This window comes from Perognathus longimembris, chromosome 13 (assembly GCF_023159225.1).
Source record: "Perognathus longimembris pacificus isolate PPM17 chromosome 13, ASM2315922v1, whole genome shotgun sequence".
NCBI classification, from domain to species: domain Eukaryota; kingdom Metazoa; phylum Chordata; class Mammalia; order Rodentia; family Heteromyidae; genus Perognathus; species Perognathus longimembris.
In genome coordinates, this window is record NC_063173.1 from 971,634 (window position 1) to 988,432 (window position 16,799).

The following is a 16,799-nucleotide window of genomic DNA, read 5'->3' on the forward strand; positions in this document are numbered from 1 at the left end:
AGTCAAACCCCAACAGCCATCACTGTGGCTGCCTTAAGTCTCATGCTGTCCCTGATAGCTAGCAAGCTCTTGCTTCCTCGAGCCTCAGTTTCCCCAACTGGAAAACGGGAATGACCTCACAAGGCTACGATGGAAGTCACTTGGGTCTAGTTTTTGGTTTTGTTTTTGTCAGTTGCAGGGCTTGAACTCAGGACCAGAGGGTTTTTTTTGTTTTGTTTTGTTTTGGTTCAAAGCTAGAATTCTACCACTTTGAGCCACAGCACCACTTGCAGTTTTCTGGTGGGTAACTGCAGGTAAGAGTCCCACAGACTTTCCTGCCTGGGCTGGCTTTGAATCATGATCCTCAGATCTCAGCCTCCTGAGTAGCTAGGGTGACAGGCAAGATCCACCAGCACCAGGCTGGTGGCCCCTTCTTGCAGCCCTGTGGGGCAGGGAAGAACCCAAGGGTTACAGGATGTGGGCACCTGGGCTTTATGACAGACGGTGCATCCTTTATCCCAAATGCTTGGGTCTACAAGTCCTTTCGAAGCCAGGCTGCTGAGGAGGGCTGCTCAGTGTGTGCTAAGTTGTGGTCCTGGACAGGTCCCTTCACCTCCCAGCACCCCACCTACAAAGAAGAGATGGGACTCTCTCTTGCACAGTGGTCATGAGGACGGGGTACGCCTAGGCAAGCCCAGGGTCGGGGTTTGCTTCCCTCTCCTTGTGTCTGCATCTTCTTGTGGACAGAGTTTACAGCCGCCTTTCCCTGGCGAGGGGGGAGCTCCCATCACTGTGGTGTGTCTCAGCCTGTGCACGTCAAACACTTCTGACCCACCAGTCTGGTCCCTGACGCTCATACTTCCCCTTGGTCCACCTGAAGAGGGAGAAGCCTGAGCTTCCCAGCAGGACCACAGAAGCCTTCAGTTCTGGCCTGGCGTCAGCTTCTCTCACTTGGGTCCCTTCCCCTCTTTTGCAACCCTACCCACCCTGCCCCTGAATCTTCCTAGTCCCGTCTTGGGACGGAGAGCCCATTCTAAGCCCTTGCCTCACCTACATCTCACCTAAAGCTTGTCTATGCGTCATCTCTTCCTCTGGCACAATCAGACTCATCCTCAGATGCCTTTGGCCTTCCAACGTCCCCTTCCCCTGACCGCTACCCTCAGTGGCCCACTCGCTGTGGGCTGAGCCTCTCTGACAAGGCAGGCCAGGCCCCCGCTTGGCCACAGTGATGGAGGCCTGCCCTGGGGCAGCTCCCGGCCCAGTGGCGAGGCAGACACCGCGGGCCGACAGCGACCGCACAGGAGGGGCACCATCACGTTACCATCTCTTGGCAAGGTCTGCACAAAAGCAGGTACTGAGTCTGACTCCCTGTGCACAGAAGTGCACAGAAGTAAGTGCTGAAGTGGGCTGATTTGGGACCTGCCTGTTCCAAATGAGCCTCCTTTACCTGCAGTCTTGCTACTTGTTATCGTGAGTGCTGTTTTCTCCTGGCACGGTAACATCCTGCACACGTCTTTTCTGCCAGTCCTGGGGCTTGAACTCGGGGCCGGCCTGGGCGCTGTCCCTGGATTCTTGTTGCTCAAGGCTAGCTAGCGGCGCACCAGACGCCTTCCGGGGCCTCTTTATGAATGGAGGGGAAGGAGGCATTCCAGGCGACTGGGAGGCTCGGCCGCAACCGAGCTAACTAAGCCCAGCACCCGGGCCCAGGCGCCCGCGGCCCGGCAGCCCAAGGAAGAGAACTCGGGCGGTGCGGTGCGCACGCGCTCGGCCGCCGGGCCGCACCACGGTCTCCCGAGGCGGGGGGCGAGCTCCAGGGTCGAGGGGTGTTCAGTCCAGCTGGCGCGGGGCAGGCGCACGCCCGGCCCGAGGGTGCGGGGCACCGGGCGCAGGCCTGGGGGCGGCACCCCCGCGAGGAGGTGGGGTGAGCCGCGGGGGTGCACCGGCCCGCCCCGCCCCTCCGCGCCGCGCCCCGCCCCTCCGCGCGCCGGCCCCGCCCCTCCTGCGCCGCGCCCCGCCCCCCGCGCCGCGCCGCGCCCCGCCCCTCCGCGCGCCGGCCCCGCCCCTCCGGCGTCACGCCCCGCCCCCCCGCGCCGCGCCCCGCCCCTCCGCGCGCCGGCCCCGCCCCTCCGGCGTCACGCCCCGCCCCCCGCGCCGCGCCACGCCCCTCCGCGCGCCGGCCCCGCCCCTCCCGCGTCACGCCCCGCCCCCCCGCGCCGCGCACCGCCCCTCCGCGCGCCGGCCCCGCCCCTCCGCGCGCCGGCCCCGCCCCTCCCGCGTCACGCCCCGCCCCCCGCCGCGCCCCGCCCCGTTGTGAGGTTATAAAGCGCGCTCGGACCCCGCGGCGGGCTCAGTGGCCGCGCCTCGCTCGCCTTCCGGCTGCTCGGCGCCTCGCCGCGGGCCGCTCGTCCCAGCTCCGGTGCCGCGGCCGCCCAGGCTCGGGCACCGTCCCCGGGCTCCCGTGCTCTGCGCGAAGCCCTGGCCCCGGTGGCCGGGGCATGGGCCAGGGGCGCGGCGCGGAGCGGCTTCCCTCCGGGCGGTGAACTGCGCTGGCTCCAGCATGAAGACCCTCATCGCCGCCTACTCCGGGGTCCTGCGGGGCGAGCGCCGGGGCGGCGCGGCCCGGGGCGAGAGCCCGGCCGGAGGCGCCGACCTGTCCCCGGAGCGGTCCGGGAAATGGGGTGAGTGTCGCGCCGGGGCTCCCCTCCGCCCGGGGGTGCGCACGGCCGGCCGGCCGGCGGGCGAGGACGGGGTCCCGGCGGCGCCGCGCTCCTCCCCGCTCCTCCCCGCCCCGCTCCCGGCGCACCTGCGCGGGAGGGCCGGCCGGCCGGCGGGCGGGCGGGCGGGCGAGCGAGGACGGGGTCCCGGCGGCGCCGCGCTCCTCCCCGCTCCCACCGCGTCGGCGCACCTGGACGGGGCCCGAGCTCACCGTCCCCCCAGCCCCTGCCCCCCGCGCCCCTTTCTTCGGGGGCGCCCTCCCCGCTCCCCGCTCCCGGCTCCCGGCGGCCGGGCAGCCCCGTCCAGCCCAGGTTCATCCTCCTTTCTGGCCCGCACTGATTTTTGCAACCTCTGTTACCGCCCCAGGGTGACGCCATCCACCCATCTCAGTGACTCGGGGTACTGAGCTCCTCCCGCCACCCCCACGCGGTTCCCGACCCCGAGGGGTGCCCTCCCCCCTCGCCCGCCTCACCAGGTGCCACCCACTTGGGCTCGAGAGACTGGATGGGGCAGGGCAGAAAGCGTTTTGCAATCCCCTGGAGCAGCCACCGGATGGGGTACATGCCTGGCTAAAACAGGGGTGCCCGCACTGTTTTCTGCCCCACTCCCATCTGCCCGCCCAGGCGGCGCCGCCCATCCAGGAACAACTCGGAGCTTGGATAGACGTAGAAGGATGTCCTCTGGTGTGGCACCGAGGTCCTCGGTGAACTAGGGGCAGAGTTGAGATCCAATGCCACAGTGCGAAGAAAAGCCGTCCTAACGCTCCCCACAGTCTTTACCTACGCTTAAAGAAACGGAGGCAGGGGGGAATTAAATACAAATGCAGGAGGCTCTGAAAGTCATCTCCATGTTGTCTTGCATGAAAACTCTCCTCCTAAGACACTGACTGTTCTGCTTGCTGAACTTCTCCAAGAGGGTGGTTTTCTTTAGAAGTTAGCAACTGCCTGCTCCGTTCACCTTCATAATGACAACAGTCTTTTAATGAAAGTCTTAACATATAGTCAGATAAGAAGAAAGTAAAAATTGCTGGCAAAGCTAGGCACTAGTGGCTCATACCTGTAATCCAAGAGACTCAGCAGGCTGAGATTTAAGATCATGGTTCGTTTGAGTCCACTCTGGGCAGGGAAGGAAGTCAGTCCATGAAGAGTCTTAGGTCCAATTAACCACCAAAAAGCCAGAAGTAGAGCCGTGGTGCAGTGGTACAGTGCTAGCCTTGAGCACAAATGCTCGGGAACAATGCCCAAGTCCTGAGTTCAAGCCCCAGGACTGGCACCAAAGGAAAAAATAAACTATCCTATGATAGTTTTCTATTAGCATTAGCATTTTTCTCTATACATATGTTATACACAAAACCTTGAGGACATGTCATGAATTCTTGTTTTCTCCTTAAGGTTACATCATGGATATTTCTTGCTATTACTCAAAATCATTTCTAATATGCTGTCTGGAGTGTCCAGTCTCCATTTACCTGCCATAACATTGACATTGTTCCTTGTGGTTATCTGACCTCCTTCTTTGTCTGGTGCTTCTCAGTGCCCTTGGCGAGGTACTGAGCCTCTTTCCCTGTCCCACCCACCAGCCAATCACCTCTGACAGTCTTCTCTCACTTGGTGTGCCCTGTTCACTGTGCCTTTTGATGCACTTGCCAGGGAAAAAAAGGACTTGTCCATGTTCATGTCTTGACAGTGTTTTTGTCTTTGCATAATGGGATAGGAACTCTCCTCTGTGGTGGTTCTTCCTGGAGACCCCTTTCTAGACTCTGTAGTCCACAGGCTATGAGCTGTGTCTTCCAGGAGCCGGTGACCTCAGTTCTCATATTTTAGAGATCATACCAGCAGAATTTCCCATGTTGTTATCAGATCTTGGAAATATGAATTATAAAAACTGGGTGCAGGAATTTTCCATCATGGGGGCTGGGAATGTGGCTTAGTGGTGGAGTGCTTGCCTAGCATGCATGAAACCCTGGGTTCGATTCCTCAGCACCACATAAACAGGAAAGGCCAGGAGTGGCGCTGTGGCTCAAGTGGTAGAGTGCTAGCCTTGAGCAAAAGGAAGCCAGGGACAGTGTTCTGGCCCTGAGTTCAAGCCCCAGGACTGGCAAAAAAAAAAAAAAAATCCATCATGGAATGTAGCAAGCCCTATGAAATGCAAACCTGTCAGTTCGGCTTCGGTGAAAGACTAGGTGGGGTAGGGGAGGGTGCTGAAGCAAGTTTGGGTTATCTTGATATCTCTGTTGCACCTACTCTACATCCTTGGTCCTTGAAGACACACCCTAGTGGCCTAGTTTGCCTCTGCAGTTAATTTCCCACTGCTTTGACTTGGTGTGAGCACTTGGTTGATGGCAGTGTTCAAGGAGAGCCCATGGATCCTATGAAGGGAAGCCCAGAGCTGGGTGAGTGATGATAACATATCCCTTGGTGTAGGAGAGTGGGTGGTGGGTGGGCAGCAGTAGTGGTCATCTGTCTAGATATTTTCTAATACCTGCAGTACTTCCCTGGCCAGGTGTGGGGGCTGTGGTTGGTTGTGTATGCGTTCATGGGCTCTTTAGCCCTGTGGGTGAACCTCAGGGCTCAACACAGGACTCTGCACATGGTGGTGGTAAAATTCGAGGCTGAGCTGGGACTCAGGATGTATGGAGTGGGTGGGTAAGGATACAGTAGAGGAGTCTTTTCTAACAGCAGTTGGATGACCTCCTAAGCCAGGGTGGTGGGGCTGAAGGAGCCCCCCATTCTTCCATTCCCTCGGGGTCTGCAAGCAAGACTTCCTGGAGGGAGTGAAACTACATGGCCAGGACCCTGGCACTAAGCCAGAGTGAGCACCTCACTGTCAGGTCCCCCCTCCCTGCAGTCTCCACAGCCTTCCCCCCTCCCCTCATCAGTCTCCCAGCTACCTACTTTGGAGTTGCTTATAGTGTCCAGGGCTGGGAAGGGAGGGCCGACAGTTTTATTAGCAGGCAGATGAGTCAATTGCCAGTGTGGAAATCTTGCCTTATTCCCACTCACCTGCCCTTAAATTCTGCAGCAAGTTTTTGAGCCATGAAACATAGGCTTGTGTTATTGCTGGATCTGGCTCAGCCCTCATGGTACAGATGGGAACGCTGAAGTCCCCAGAGCGAAGAGACTTACTCAGGGGCGCGAAAGCCAGCCTGAGACCAAGTGTGCGGTTAGCCTCCCTACACCAGTGCGGCGCGGTGGGGCCTGGGAAGGGCTAGGTAAGCACTGCTGAGTGTGGTGGTTCTGCAACTTGCGGAATGAGTGGCATGAATGAGCTGTTGATGGCAGGCAGCTCCTCCTTCCCAGCGGCACCCCTCCCCCCAGAGCTTTGCTTGTCAGGTGAACTCTTGCTGCTGCCGCCTCTCCTAAGGGCCTCCCGGAGCAGCCCCCACACCATCGCCTGCCCAGAGCTTTGTGGCTCTGCCCTCTGTACATCCAGACTTCTCTCCGGAACCTTCCCTAGCTCCCTCCCCATCTCACCACATCTGTAGTTACAGAGCCCTTACCATTACCCAAACACTATTTAGGTATTTGTGTCTACCATCAGAATGTCAGCTCTTGGGAATAGGCACCTTGTCTGTCTTCCTATAAGCCTTGTGTTTCGATTATCGAGTACTCTGCCACAGGTAGTAGGTGCTCAGTAAATATTTGTTAAAATGAATGAATCATTAATGGGATTTCCTGGCCCTCCTGGCAGGAAGCCTTGCTGTTAACTTCTAGGTGATTCTCCGAGCCTTCCTCAGGTCTCCTCTCTGCCTGCCTGTGCTGGTTGCTTCCCCAGAGACACCCATACTCTGGTGAGCTGGCTACAGGGATCAGGACCTGGAGGGTGGAACCACACTCAACATGGTTTACCTGATGGGTTCTAGCACTCAGAAGCCCAGAGAGATCCAAGATCCCCGCCCTGCTTTTTCTCTGACACAAGGCTGAGTAACTCATGGCCTTCCTAGAGATCTCATTCTCCCATCTCCAAAACAGTCAGACATCCCATACTCTCAGAGTGGGAGTGGGAAAGTGCTTTGTAAATGAGCTTACTATTTTTGTGTGAATGATTTCCTCATCATTTGTCCTGTGAGATTTGTAGTCAGTCCAACTTGCCTGTGGACAATGGCCACCTCGACCTGAGAGTCTGTGTCTTTGTGGAGGCGGGGACACTTCACCAGTTCATGGAGAAAACTTCCTGTATGTCTAGCAGAATACCAGCCTTTGAGAAAGAGACCTGGGGGAAATGTGTGCCGCGTGGATCATTGAGCCAAGCACTGTCAGAGAAGGAAGAAGGGGGAACTGGAAAGTCTGGAGGATGAAGGAACTCAATCAGAGATCAAGGGAGGGGTCCTGAAAGAGGGGATCCTTAGTCTGGATCTTGAAAGATGCCCAGGCATCTTGAGCCTTAGAAAGACAAATCAGAGCATCCAACTACAGGAGGGTGTAAGAAAGCATGTGCGGACCGGCTGACTACAGGCCGCTATTGAGCAACTTGGTCTACGGTCCTGGCTAAGAGAGGCAGAGACAAGGGGGGCAGGATGCTGCTGTGTACCGTTCTGCCGAGACTTGGCTGGGGAGGAGCCTCTGGGGGTAGAGATGATGGGCCTCTAGCACTCCCGGTACTGGGGTGTAGGGTTTGTGCATCCCCGTTCTGCCGCTGGGGTGTCCTGTATCCTCCGCTAGCCATTCTCGGTCCCCTGCTGTGCAAACTGGACTGGTGTAGTGAAAATAGCTTTGTAGTTGTGGTGCTGCACCCGAGAGCTGCTTGGGAGCAGGAGCCTTTAGAAGTTCCCAGCAGGAGCGTCAGCTTCCCCAGCGGCCCCGGGCTGGACCCTCAGCCCCACCCTGCTGCGTGCTGTGCTCTGCGGTTCCTTCCCAGGCTGCTGGAGGAGCCGGATGCTGGTCCTGCCGCGCTCGGCTGCTCTGGGCCAGACTCTTCCTCATTCTTGTCTGTGTCACTTGTGGAAATGGAGTTGTTCTTGCTTGGGGCCCAGGTAAGCCCTAGAAGAACCTGCCTCCCCACACTTGCTCTAGATTGTCACGGGGGCCTATTTTGAGGACTGCTTGGTGACGAATGTGCCAGCTAACAGTGTTGCCATGGTACCCCCTCCTACTCTAGTACTCTTGAATGTTCTGGATCAGAAGGTAGGGGTGGAGAAGGCGGGCCATTGTGGTCCTCAGCAGTTGTACCACCGTCCTAGCCGGCCCTCTAGGGTGTGCGGAACATGGCACCCTGTGAAGCCCATTTCCTTGGCTCTCCGCCTTGAATTCTGCTGCCTTCCTTCATGAACACAGAACGTAGAAAGACCTATAGCACTGGAGTAGCCCCGAGAAGGAGCTGTGTTCTCTTTATTTAGGAGGATCTCTTATGGATTAAAAATAATAATTGACCGACTCTAGCAGATCACAGAAGGTTCAACATGGCAAGGCCTCAGGCTTCAGCTGTTCCTCTGATTGAGTGCCAAGGGGAAAAGAGACGTGTAGAGCTGAGGAAGAGCCCCAGATCCCCAGCAAGTCTGTGGAGGCCTAGGATTTCTAGTTTCCTGCAACAGGCCTTGAGGAGTGAAGCCTCAGGATTGCCTGCAGGTTGGATTCTAGTAGTTCGGTTTCCCCTTGAGGCCACACGTCCCAGTGGACTCTGTTTAAGGACACCTAATTTCCAAACAGAACCCTCTATGGAGATGGCTCGTCTTGGCAGAAAAGAGCTCAGGAGCGCGTTACGACCAGATGAGTGATGAACTCTGGTTCCGTCTGCGGTTGGGGGGGGTGGGGCGTTGGCGGGTTGTCCCCCTCCTCCGGTGGAGGTCAGCACTCTGGGGCCTCCCCGTCCTTCACATCTCCTCCTCCACTCTCACGGTCTGCTTCTCACGTGACTGAAGCTCTTACACGGCAGTCCTTCAACTTGTGTTCCTTCTCCAGGCCTTTGCCTGGACACCGACAGGGCCTGGACTCTTGACTCCTTGCATTCCTCTTGTCACCTGAGCAAGTGCTTCCCTGGGAAGGCACCCCTGAGAAAGCTTCCAGGCTGGACTGGGGTCCTCCCCTTGCTGCCTTGCCCTGGCTGGCCCTACATGTATAAGGCTTCACACCCCACTTACCCAGCTGTACCGGGGTGGGCAGGTTCAAGAACAGATCTCAGTTGGGTGCTGATGGCTCCCGCTTATAATCCTAGTATTCAAGAGGCTGAGATCTGAACTTTGAGGTTTAAAGCCAGCATAGACAGGAAAGTCCAATTAATCACCAAAAAGCCAGAAGTAGAGCTGTGGCTCAAGTGATAGAACATATGCCTTGAGCAAAAAAGCTCAGGGATGGTGCCCAGGCCCTGAGTTTTTAAGCCCTAGGACTGGCGTGCGTGCACACGCATGCGTGCACACACACACACACACACGAACAGATCTCATCCTAGTCCACAGGATGTATAATTCCAGTGGAATCACTTGGTACACCGCAGGCAGACACGCTTCTCACCAGCTGCCTGACACTGTCTGCCTGTGTTAATCACTTTGTATGACTTATGAATGATGTTTAAAAAAATCCAAATATCCCTTGGTAGTAGAAGAAGGGTTCCCTGCCCTTACTAGCAGGTGCTCAAGTAGCAGAGGAGAGGCAGGGTTGGGAAGCTCTTCCAGAGCGGAGAGCAGCTTGTAGAGGGTACTTAGAACGAGCCGAGTATTGGATTCCATCCTTCCTCCTCCTCCTCCTCCTCCTCCACTTGAGCCCACCCCCTCCAGCTGGGAGACACCCTTCCTTCCTAGTTCCCCAGGCCAATCCACCGGGGGCTAGGCTTATCTCTGTTCTTGTCCAGGCTCTGCTTATTCATCACTGTATCTTCAAGCGTTCATTTCGCAAACATGGCCCTGTACCTGCTCCCTGACAGGTCTCCCAGGCGAAGGAGACATAGCTTCTTGCAAACAAACACACACCCTCTCCCATGGTGAGAGGGACTGAGGGCGGGGGGTGGGGTGGGGGGGAGCTCGTGCCGGGCGTAGCCAGTCCAGCCTGGGCAGGAAGGACGCAGTGCTCCCTGCTTGGCGGACACCTGGTTAAGTGAATGCAGAATGGCTGGCCAAACTAGACTTGGAGGGCAGAGGATTTCTTCTAGGGGCACTGCAGGCAGGGAGGACCAGGAGAGCGGGTGACTCCTAGAGGAAGATGTCTCTGGCCCAGCCTGTGGTGAGGCACTGAACAGGCCTGCTCTGGACTAGGCCCCTAATAACAGCGAGTGTAACCCTCCACCGTGGGCAGTTCTGCCATATCTGTCTTCCTCATGTGTAGACTTTCACTGAAAGCGGCTACCTGGGGACCCCCGGGAGACAGACAAACGGCTTGGTGTGACTTCCTGGACCTCGGTGGGCCAGGACGGTGGGCCTGAGGCGGTTGGTATACCAGCCCCCTTTCTCCAGCTCTTTAGAGTAGCTCGGGGGTAACGTGTTGACGTCTCCAGCCAGGCAGTGCGTGCGGTGCGTACAGATGAGTCCACACGTGCCCTCCCTGGGCTCGGGCCGTGAGCGGGCTGCCACGCTGCCTAGGAAGGAATCCCAGAGGGCCGTTTCCACCTCTGCCGCCTCCCCGGCCCCACACCGCTTGCCCTTTGCCCTTCAGTGTTTGGGGTTCTCACCAGGATCCCGGGTGGTGAGCACGGAGGACAGTGAGTCCCAAGAGAAGTGGACGCACCAGGGCCAGGGTTTGAATGCCATCTCCGACCACACCTCTGCTCAAGGCAGGGAAGGCGTGTACACATTGCACCCGAGAGGACACCGAGGCTCACTTGGTAATTAACTGGCATTCACCCGGATCTCTGCTGTTTTATGATGCCTTTTCCTATGCATTATCTCATTTAGTTCCCTCCACGATCCTGCCAGGTAGATATTAACCCCACTGTACAGATGAGGAAACTGAGGCTTGGGTAGGAAGTGACTCATCCAGGCCACACTTCATGCACGTCGGGGGCCGGTTTTCCTGACTCCTGCCCCTGCCCCTTCTCCTCCCTCGAGGCTGGCGGCAGAGGTGGCAAGGAAACAGCATGGGCTGTCTCCAGAGACGTGCCTGCTGCCCACCGGGTAAGGCCGTTTCCCCCAGGAGCTGAGGGCCTTCTTTCTCGTCCCGGGGACCCTCGGCCCCTGGCTCTGTCTTGCTCTAAATTCCTTTTCTTCGTAGCTCGCGTCCCCACTTGGTATAGCACGCGCTGGCCTGGAGTTGCTTTCTCTCTCCCTCAGCCCAGTCGAGGCTTCTGCATGGGCAGAACACGATCCGCTGCTTCCCTGTTCTTTCTTTCCCTCGTGTGTACCGTCAGTCCCGGGCACCGGCTAAGTGCTTGGCTTCAGTCCCCACCCACCTCCTCCAGGAAACCTCCTGGATTACCCGGGTCAGGTGCCTCTCTTCTCAGCTTCGCTTCTGTGTAATTCTGACTGCCCCTCCCTTTCTTGGACTTTTGGGCACGTATCTCCGGGGCAGTTCCTCGGGCCGCAGTATCCTTCCTCCTGTTTTCTTTCTAGACTTGCCCCGGGGGAGGCCTCGGGGCCTCCTCGATGCCTCCCTGCTCCTACCTCTCCTCTTAATGGGCGGCCTTGGCACCACGAGGCTCGTGACGAGCCGATGGCTCACCGCGGATACCCTTCCCACTCGGGCACATGGAGCAGCAGGGCGAGCTCATACTTCCTCCCCTCGTCTCCCCTGTAGTCCTGCAGGGTTTCCTTTCCTTCCTCTGGGGACAGATGGTAACTGACGGGAGGGGAGGGCAGGGGACCTAGAGTCGGGCAAGGAAGACGGGCCCCGGGTCCTTCCTCAGGTCCGAGGGGCTGTTGAGATGTTGCCACGCTTAGGCAAGTGTGGGGAGAGCCTGGGAAACTCAGGTTTCCTCAGTCCTGGGGTGTGGCCTCCCTGGTCATTCTGATTATCAGATGTAAGACAAGGCGGTTGCAACACGCCTGCCTCCACCTCAGGCCTGCCTGACTTGTTGTCTGCAGCTCTGGTGTCGCCTGGCACCAGGTAATCCACAGCTATTTGATCCGGTGCCACGGGCACCTCCAGTGTCACCTGGCAGCAGGCAATCCCTTGGTGGGAAAACCGAGGTGGGGTTCCCAATGCTCCCACGGCCAGCTTGCACAAGACTGCCCCGTGCGTGTTACCCAGCGCGGGGGTAGCATGAGCATCCCTCCATAGCTGGTGTCCTTCCTGAGCCTGGGTGTAGACGGCGGGTAGTCAGGATCAGTCCTCCGTGACATGGTATTGTACAAGTGTTGAGCAACCTGGACCCAGATTCCTGCTGTGCAAGCTTAACCCCTTTTGCTTAACCCTGTATCAGTGTCCTCTGTAAAGGAAGGTCGTCAGTCCTCTGCCTTCTGCAGCCTTCCAGGGAGAGCTCTGGGCCACAGCTCTGGGACCAAGGGGGAGAAAACTGCTGTCTGGATGGCAAGGAAGTTTCTTGGGGCTTCTCTGCCTCTCCCTCCCTCCCTAAATTGAAAAAGCACACGCACTGTTTCCAATGAATTGATCTCTTTTAGGTCAGGCACATTTGGGCAGAGTCCAGCTCTGCCGTGGTCCTGGGTCACCGTCAGAACTGGGGTGATCTCCAGAAGTGCGTGCTTGCCTACGCGAGGGCCTTGAAGGCCCGGAGCTCTGTGGGCCTTGTGGACTTAGCCCCGCACGAAGCCCATGGGGCCTGAGGAATGGCCACGGCAGAGACTTGCCACCCTCTCCATGTCAAGCTGGGGCAGGGCACTGCAAACCCAGATGTGCATCAGACAAAGGCCCGCACGTAGGCAGCTCTGGATCTCGTGTGAGAATCGACCTGCACTGGGAAATGGGCACAGAAGAAAGGATCTGCTGGTCCCTCCCGACTTCCTCGCTCTGGGGCCGGGCGGCAGCCCCCAGAGAAGGACAGATCTTCCGCCCCTGGCGGCTCCCCGGAGGAGACACTGGGCACTCGTGATTTCTGTCATTGCTCCTCACTGGTGGGCTCGGCGGGGGGGGGGGGGTGGCTCCCTGAGGCCCCTTGGGGGCCTCCACTGGGGCTGGGGCTCGGCATGTGTGGGTAGGCTAGTTCCCCAGGGAGGCTGGCCAGGCCTGAGGCGTGCAGAGCTGCAGCCTCTCCAGCCTCCCCCAGAAACAACCCCCCCCCCCCTGAATCTGCGTTCTCCCCTGGTTGGCACGATGGACTCGGGGCACTGATTGAAGCTGTGTATGTCAGTGTGAGAACAGAGTCTGCCTGGGCTCTGGCTCTGGACTTGGGACACCATTCTCTGGCTCCTGGGTTTTCTTGGTAAAATGGGGAGGAGGTTGAACAACATGGGTTGTGATTTCCTTCCCTCTGACTCTAATAAGCCTAGCAGGGAGATTCGGCTGAGGCAGAGGATGAATTTTTTTTTTAGGTGTGTCACTGCATGGCTATCCCTGAGCTAGAGCGCTGCCACCAGACACAATTGGCTGGCCTGACCCAAAGGCAGGGGTCACCGAAGGTACCTGGCTGGCCTTCCCAGCTGAAAGCCTCTGGTGCTGGCCTTGGGGGTCCTGCCTGCAGTGGGAAGCAGGCAGCCATGAGCAGACAGCCAACACCCTGCCCTCCCGGGCTTCCGCTTCCTGCCCAGCAGAAGGAAGACCCCAAGCCCTCTCCCTTCTCCCAGTCCTGTTCTGCCTGACACATTAGATTGAGACCCGCAGTCCTGTTTCCCGGGACTTGTCAAAACTATTTGCCTGAGTAGCTCTAGCTACTCACAGGCAGCTCCAGCTAGTTCACAGGTAATGCGGATGCTGCATTCTTAGACCACATGGAGTAGAAAGTGCTTGTTGTCCCCTCTCCAGAGAGGACACTGGCTTACTATCGACTCGCTACCATTGATCTACTGCCGATGGCTATGGCTACTGGCAGGGTACCCAGCCACTTGGTAGCTCAAACCTGGGATGGGCCTCATTTCCCTCCCTATATACTTTCCCAGGTCTCTTCTTACACTCCCCATACCCGATACCTACTACTGCCTGGGTGGCCTTGAAGTGGGCGGTTCCCCAATGTGGGCCTGGGTGTCCATTGGGCCCTGCTGGCTGAAGGTAGAGGGCACTCAGGCTCTGGGCCTGGGTGTCCATTGGGCCCTGCTGGCTGAAGGTAGAGGGCACTCAGGCTCTGGGCCTGGGTGTCCATTGGGCCCTGCTGGCTGAAGGTAGAGGGCACTCAGGCTCTGGGCCTTGGTGTCCATTGGGCCCTGCTGGCTGAAGGTAGAGGGCACTCAGGCTCTGGGCCTGGGTGTCCATTGGGCCCTGCTGGCTGAAGGTAGAGGGCACTCAGGCTCCAAGTGAGTTGGTGAGCCAGTCTCAAGATGGGCTTTTGAGAGACGGGGTCAAGGGTTGGACTCTAGACCAACCCTCTGGGGTGGCTGGGGACCTGGCCTCGTGATTTGCGTGAAAGGCTGTGGCTGAGTCAGCCGCCCCGGGTTTTGAGCAGCGTGTAGGGGAGCCACGCTCGGGCTCTCGGTGAAGATGTGCTGAGCAGAGGGCGCACAGCGTGGCCCCGGGAGGGGGGAGTGTGACCGGCCTTGCTTTAGGCGAGGGCGGGGAGGAGCGGGCATGGCCTCCAGGCCTGGCTGTGTTCTTCCCCAGTGCGCTCCGGTGGGGGTCATCCGGGGGGTACAGCCGCAGAGGCAGTTAAGTGGGCACATCTTGTCCTTACCTCTAGACCTGGACTTGCTTGGTAGCAAAGAATAGCTCCGGGCTGCCTGAAGTCCTCTGCCCCGGGCGCTCTGGTGAAGCCAAGGCCCCGTTCGGCTCCTCCGTGGGCCCAGAGCGGTGGGCCCTGCGCTGATGTTGAAAGGAAATCTCCCTGCTTGGGATGCGGGGAGGAGCTGGTGGTGTCGGGTGGGGGCCGGCGTGCCAGCTCCTTGGGAGAGGAGCATCAGTCCCCGGATGGAGAGAGGGGACAGGACTGGGGTTAGCAATGCTCAAAGTACTGTTGGACACACAAAACAAAACATTGCGAATCAGATGTTGAACCTTTGTCCTTGTTCTCCCAGGAAGCAAAGAATAAATATTTGTGCTGGTGCTGATAGAGGGTAGAGACAGGCGTTGAGAGCAGAGTGGACAGCATAGAACTGGCCACTGTGGAGGGATTAGCCAAGGTCTATAGAGACCAGGGACAGTGTCTCAGTCATGTCTGTGACGGTACCTACAAAACGTGGGGTGGGTACTCGGAGGAAAGGGTGGCACCTGGCTGACGTCTCTCTCTGCCGCAGGTACTGGCTCCAGCATCCTCTCTGCGCTCCAGGACCTCTTCTCCATCAGCTGGCTCAACAGGTCCAAAGTGGAGAAGCAGCTACAGGTCATCTCGGTCTTACAGTGGGTCCTGTCCTTCCTCGTACTCGGTAAGCGTGGCCTGGAGGGAGCGGGCTGTGTGGACGGGACGCCCTCTCCAGCAGAGGTTGGAGCGGAAGCAACCTTTCCTCAGCCTCCTACCACGTTCTTCTACCTCTGGGTCTCTGGTCTGAGTGCTCCATTCCTAAGCAAGCCTGAGGAGCATGTGGGAGGAGGTGGTGTGATCCATTTTGCAGATGGGAAATCTTTCAGCTCAGAGAAGCAGGCAGCTTGTCCAAAATCACTGGACTCAGGGCTTGTGGGATCCCCTAAACTCTGCTCCCTTCCTATAATACTAGCCTGCCGCCCACAAAATGTTGCATGAGGTGCATTGCTTTGCCTTTGGGGCATGCTGCTCTTTGAGGCCTGACTGCTACAGATAGCTCTGAGACCTTTGCACAGGAGACTTGAGCCCTGAATGTTCTCCCCCTGCCTGGGAGAACATGTTGCTTATTTCTTGTGGCTTTTGTAGAAGCAGTGGAGTTTGAAGGTAAAGGTAAGAGAGTCTGGCCATGTAGCTCCTGTTGCAGCTGAGCTGTGGTTAAGGAAGTGCACCTCGAGACCAGAGCCCGGGCTCTTATCCTCCTCTCTGCCAGGAGCCTCACTGCCTGGCTGCCACCTCAGCCAGGGGCAGATAGGATCTGGGAGGAGGGCATGCCTTGATGCCCTGGAGACTTCTTCCCAGGCCTTGCGTACCCAGCACAGCAGGCCGCTTCCCGAACATGTCAGGACAGGCAGGCCTGCCACCCTGCCTCCCGGTGTGTCCCGGTGTCGGTGTCGAGGCCCTCTGGGCCTCCTGCCCTTCCTGAATACATGGCAGGCGAGGGCACTCAGTGGCCACACCGGGGCGGGAAAGACAAATCCCCAGGTGCCCCCTCCGAAGGGAAAGTGGCAGCACAAGGCTGGCGCTCGTTAGACGGTGAGTGGAGCTCTGAATGGAAACCCGATGACTCTTTGGGGAGTCACTGAATCCCCGAAGTTAGATGCAGCATTTAATAGATGTATTTTATCAGTCGTGGGCCTTGAATTCAGGACCTGGGCACTGTCCTTGAGCTTCTGTGCTCAGAGCGACACTGTACCACGTTGAGCCACAGCTTCGTTTCCTAGATGCAAGGCTATATGCAAAATCATGCACATATTCTTGGGTGGAGAAAGTCCCTAGCTGTCCTCAGACTCCTACAGGGACGTAGAGCCTCAGGAAAAGAAGAAGTGGAGATTGAGAGGGCAGGGCAGCTTCCCAGCCCCTGACTAGGCGGCCCCCCGCCCCAGCGCCCCTCTGGCCCCGCTTGCACTCAGGCCACCGTTCTCTCTGTCTTAGTGGGTCAGGTTTGGAGTAGCTTGTGTAGCCTCAACCCACGCAGCACCCAGTGGGGTCTGGCCCCAAGCTGTAGGTCAACCATCCGTCAGGCCCAACCCCGGCCCAGAAACCTGCCTGAGCGAGTCTCCTCAACATCGTCGCCTCAGTGGGAGTCGGGCCTAGGTGGGGACCGGCAGGTCGGCGAAGCTGCTGCTAATTACTACCCGGAGCAGCCGCCCACACCTGCCTGGGGAGTGCCTGGCAGCGCAGGGGCCGCTCCACCCATCTCCAGCCGCCCTCCGCCTGGACCAGAGGGGTTGCTATCGGTTGTGCCTGCCGTGGAGCACTCTGGTATTCCAGTGAAGGAATGCGTGCTCGAGCGAGTGAGCTCTCGCTCTCTCTCCCCTCCTCCCTTCCCCCCCTCTCTCCTTTCTTTATTGCCACTGTTGGGGCTTGGACCCAAGGCCTGGGTCCTGTCCCCTCAGCTTTTAGGC

The 16,799-nt window shown here is 58.3% G+C and overlaps 1 protein-coding gene across 1 annotated transcript in view; it reads left to right on the plus strand.

Annotated features, from left to right (window-relative positions):
* The first annotated feature begins 2,340 nt into the window (after window positions 1-2,340).
* Dgat2 (diacylglycerol O-acyltransferase 2) overlaps window positions 2,341-16,799 on the plus strand; it is a 31,588-nt gene continuing 17,129 nt past the window's right edge. The window contains exons 1-2 of the mRNA XM_048360029.1: window positions 2,341-2,657; window positions 14,891-15,019. Coding sequence (XP_048215986.1) covers window positions 2,537-2,657; window positions 14,891-15,019 — 250 coding nt within the window. The 5' untranslated portion in view covers window positions 2,341-2,536. The remainder of the gene's footprint in view (window positions 2,658-14,890; window positions 15,020-16,799) is intronic.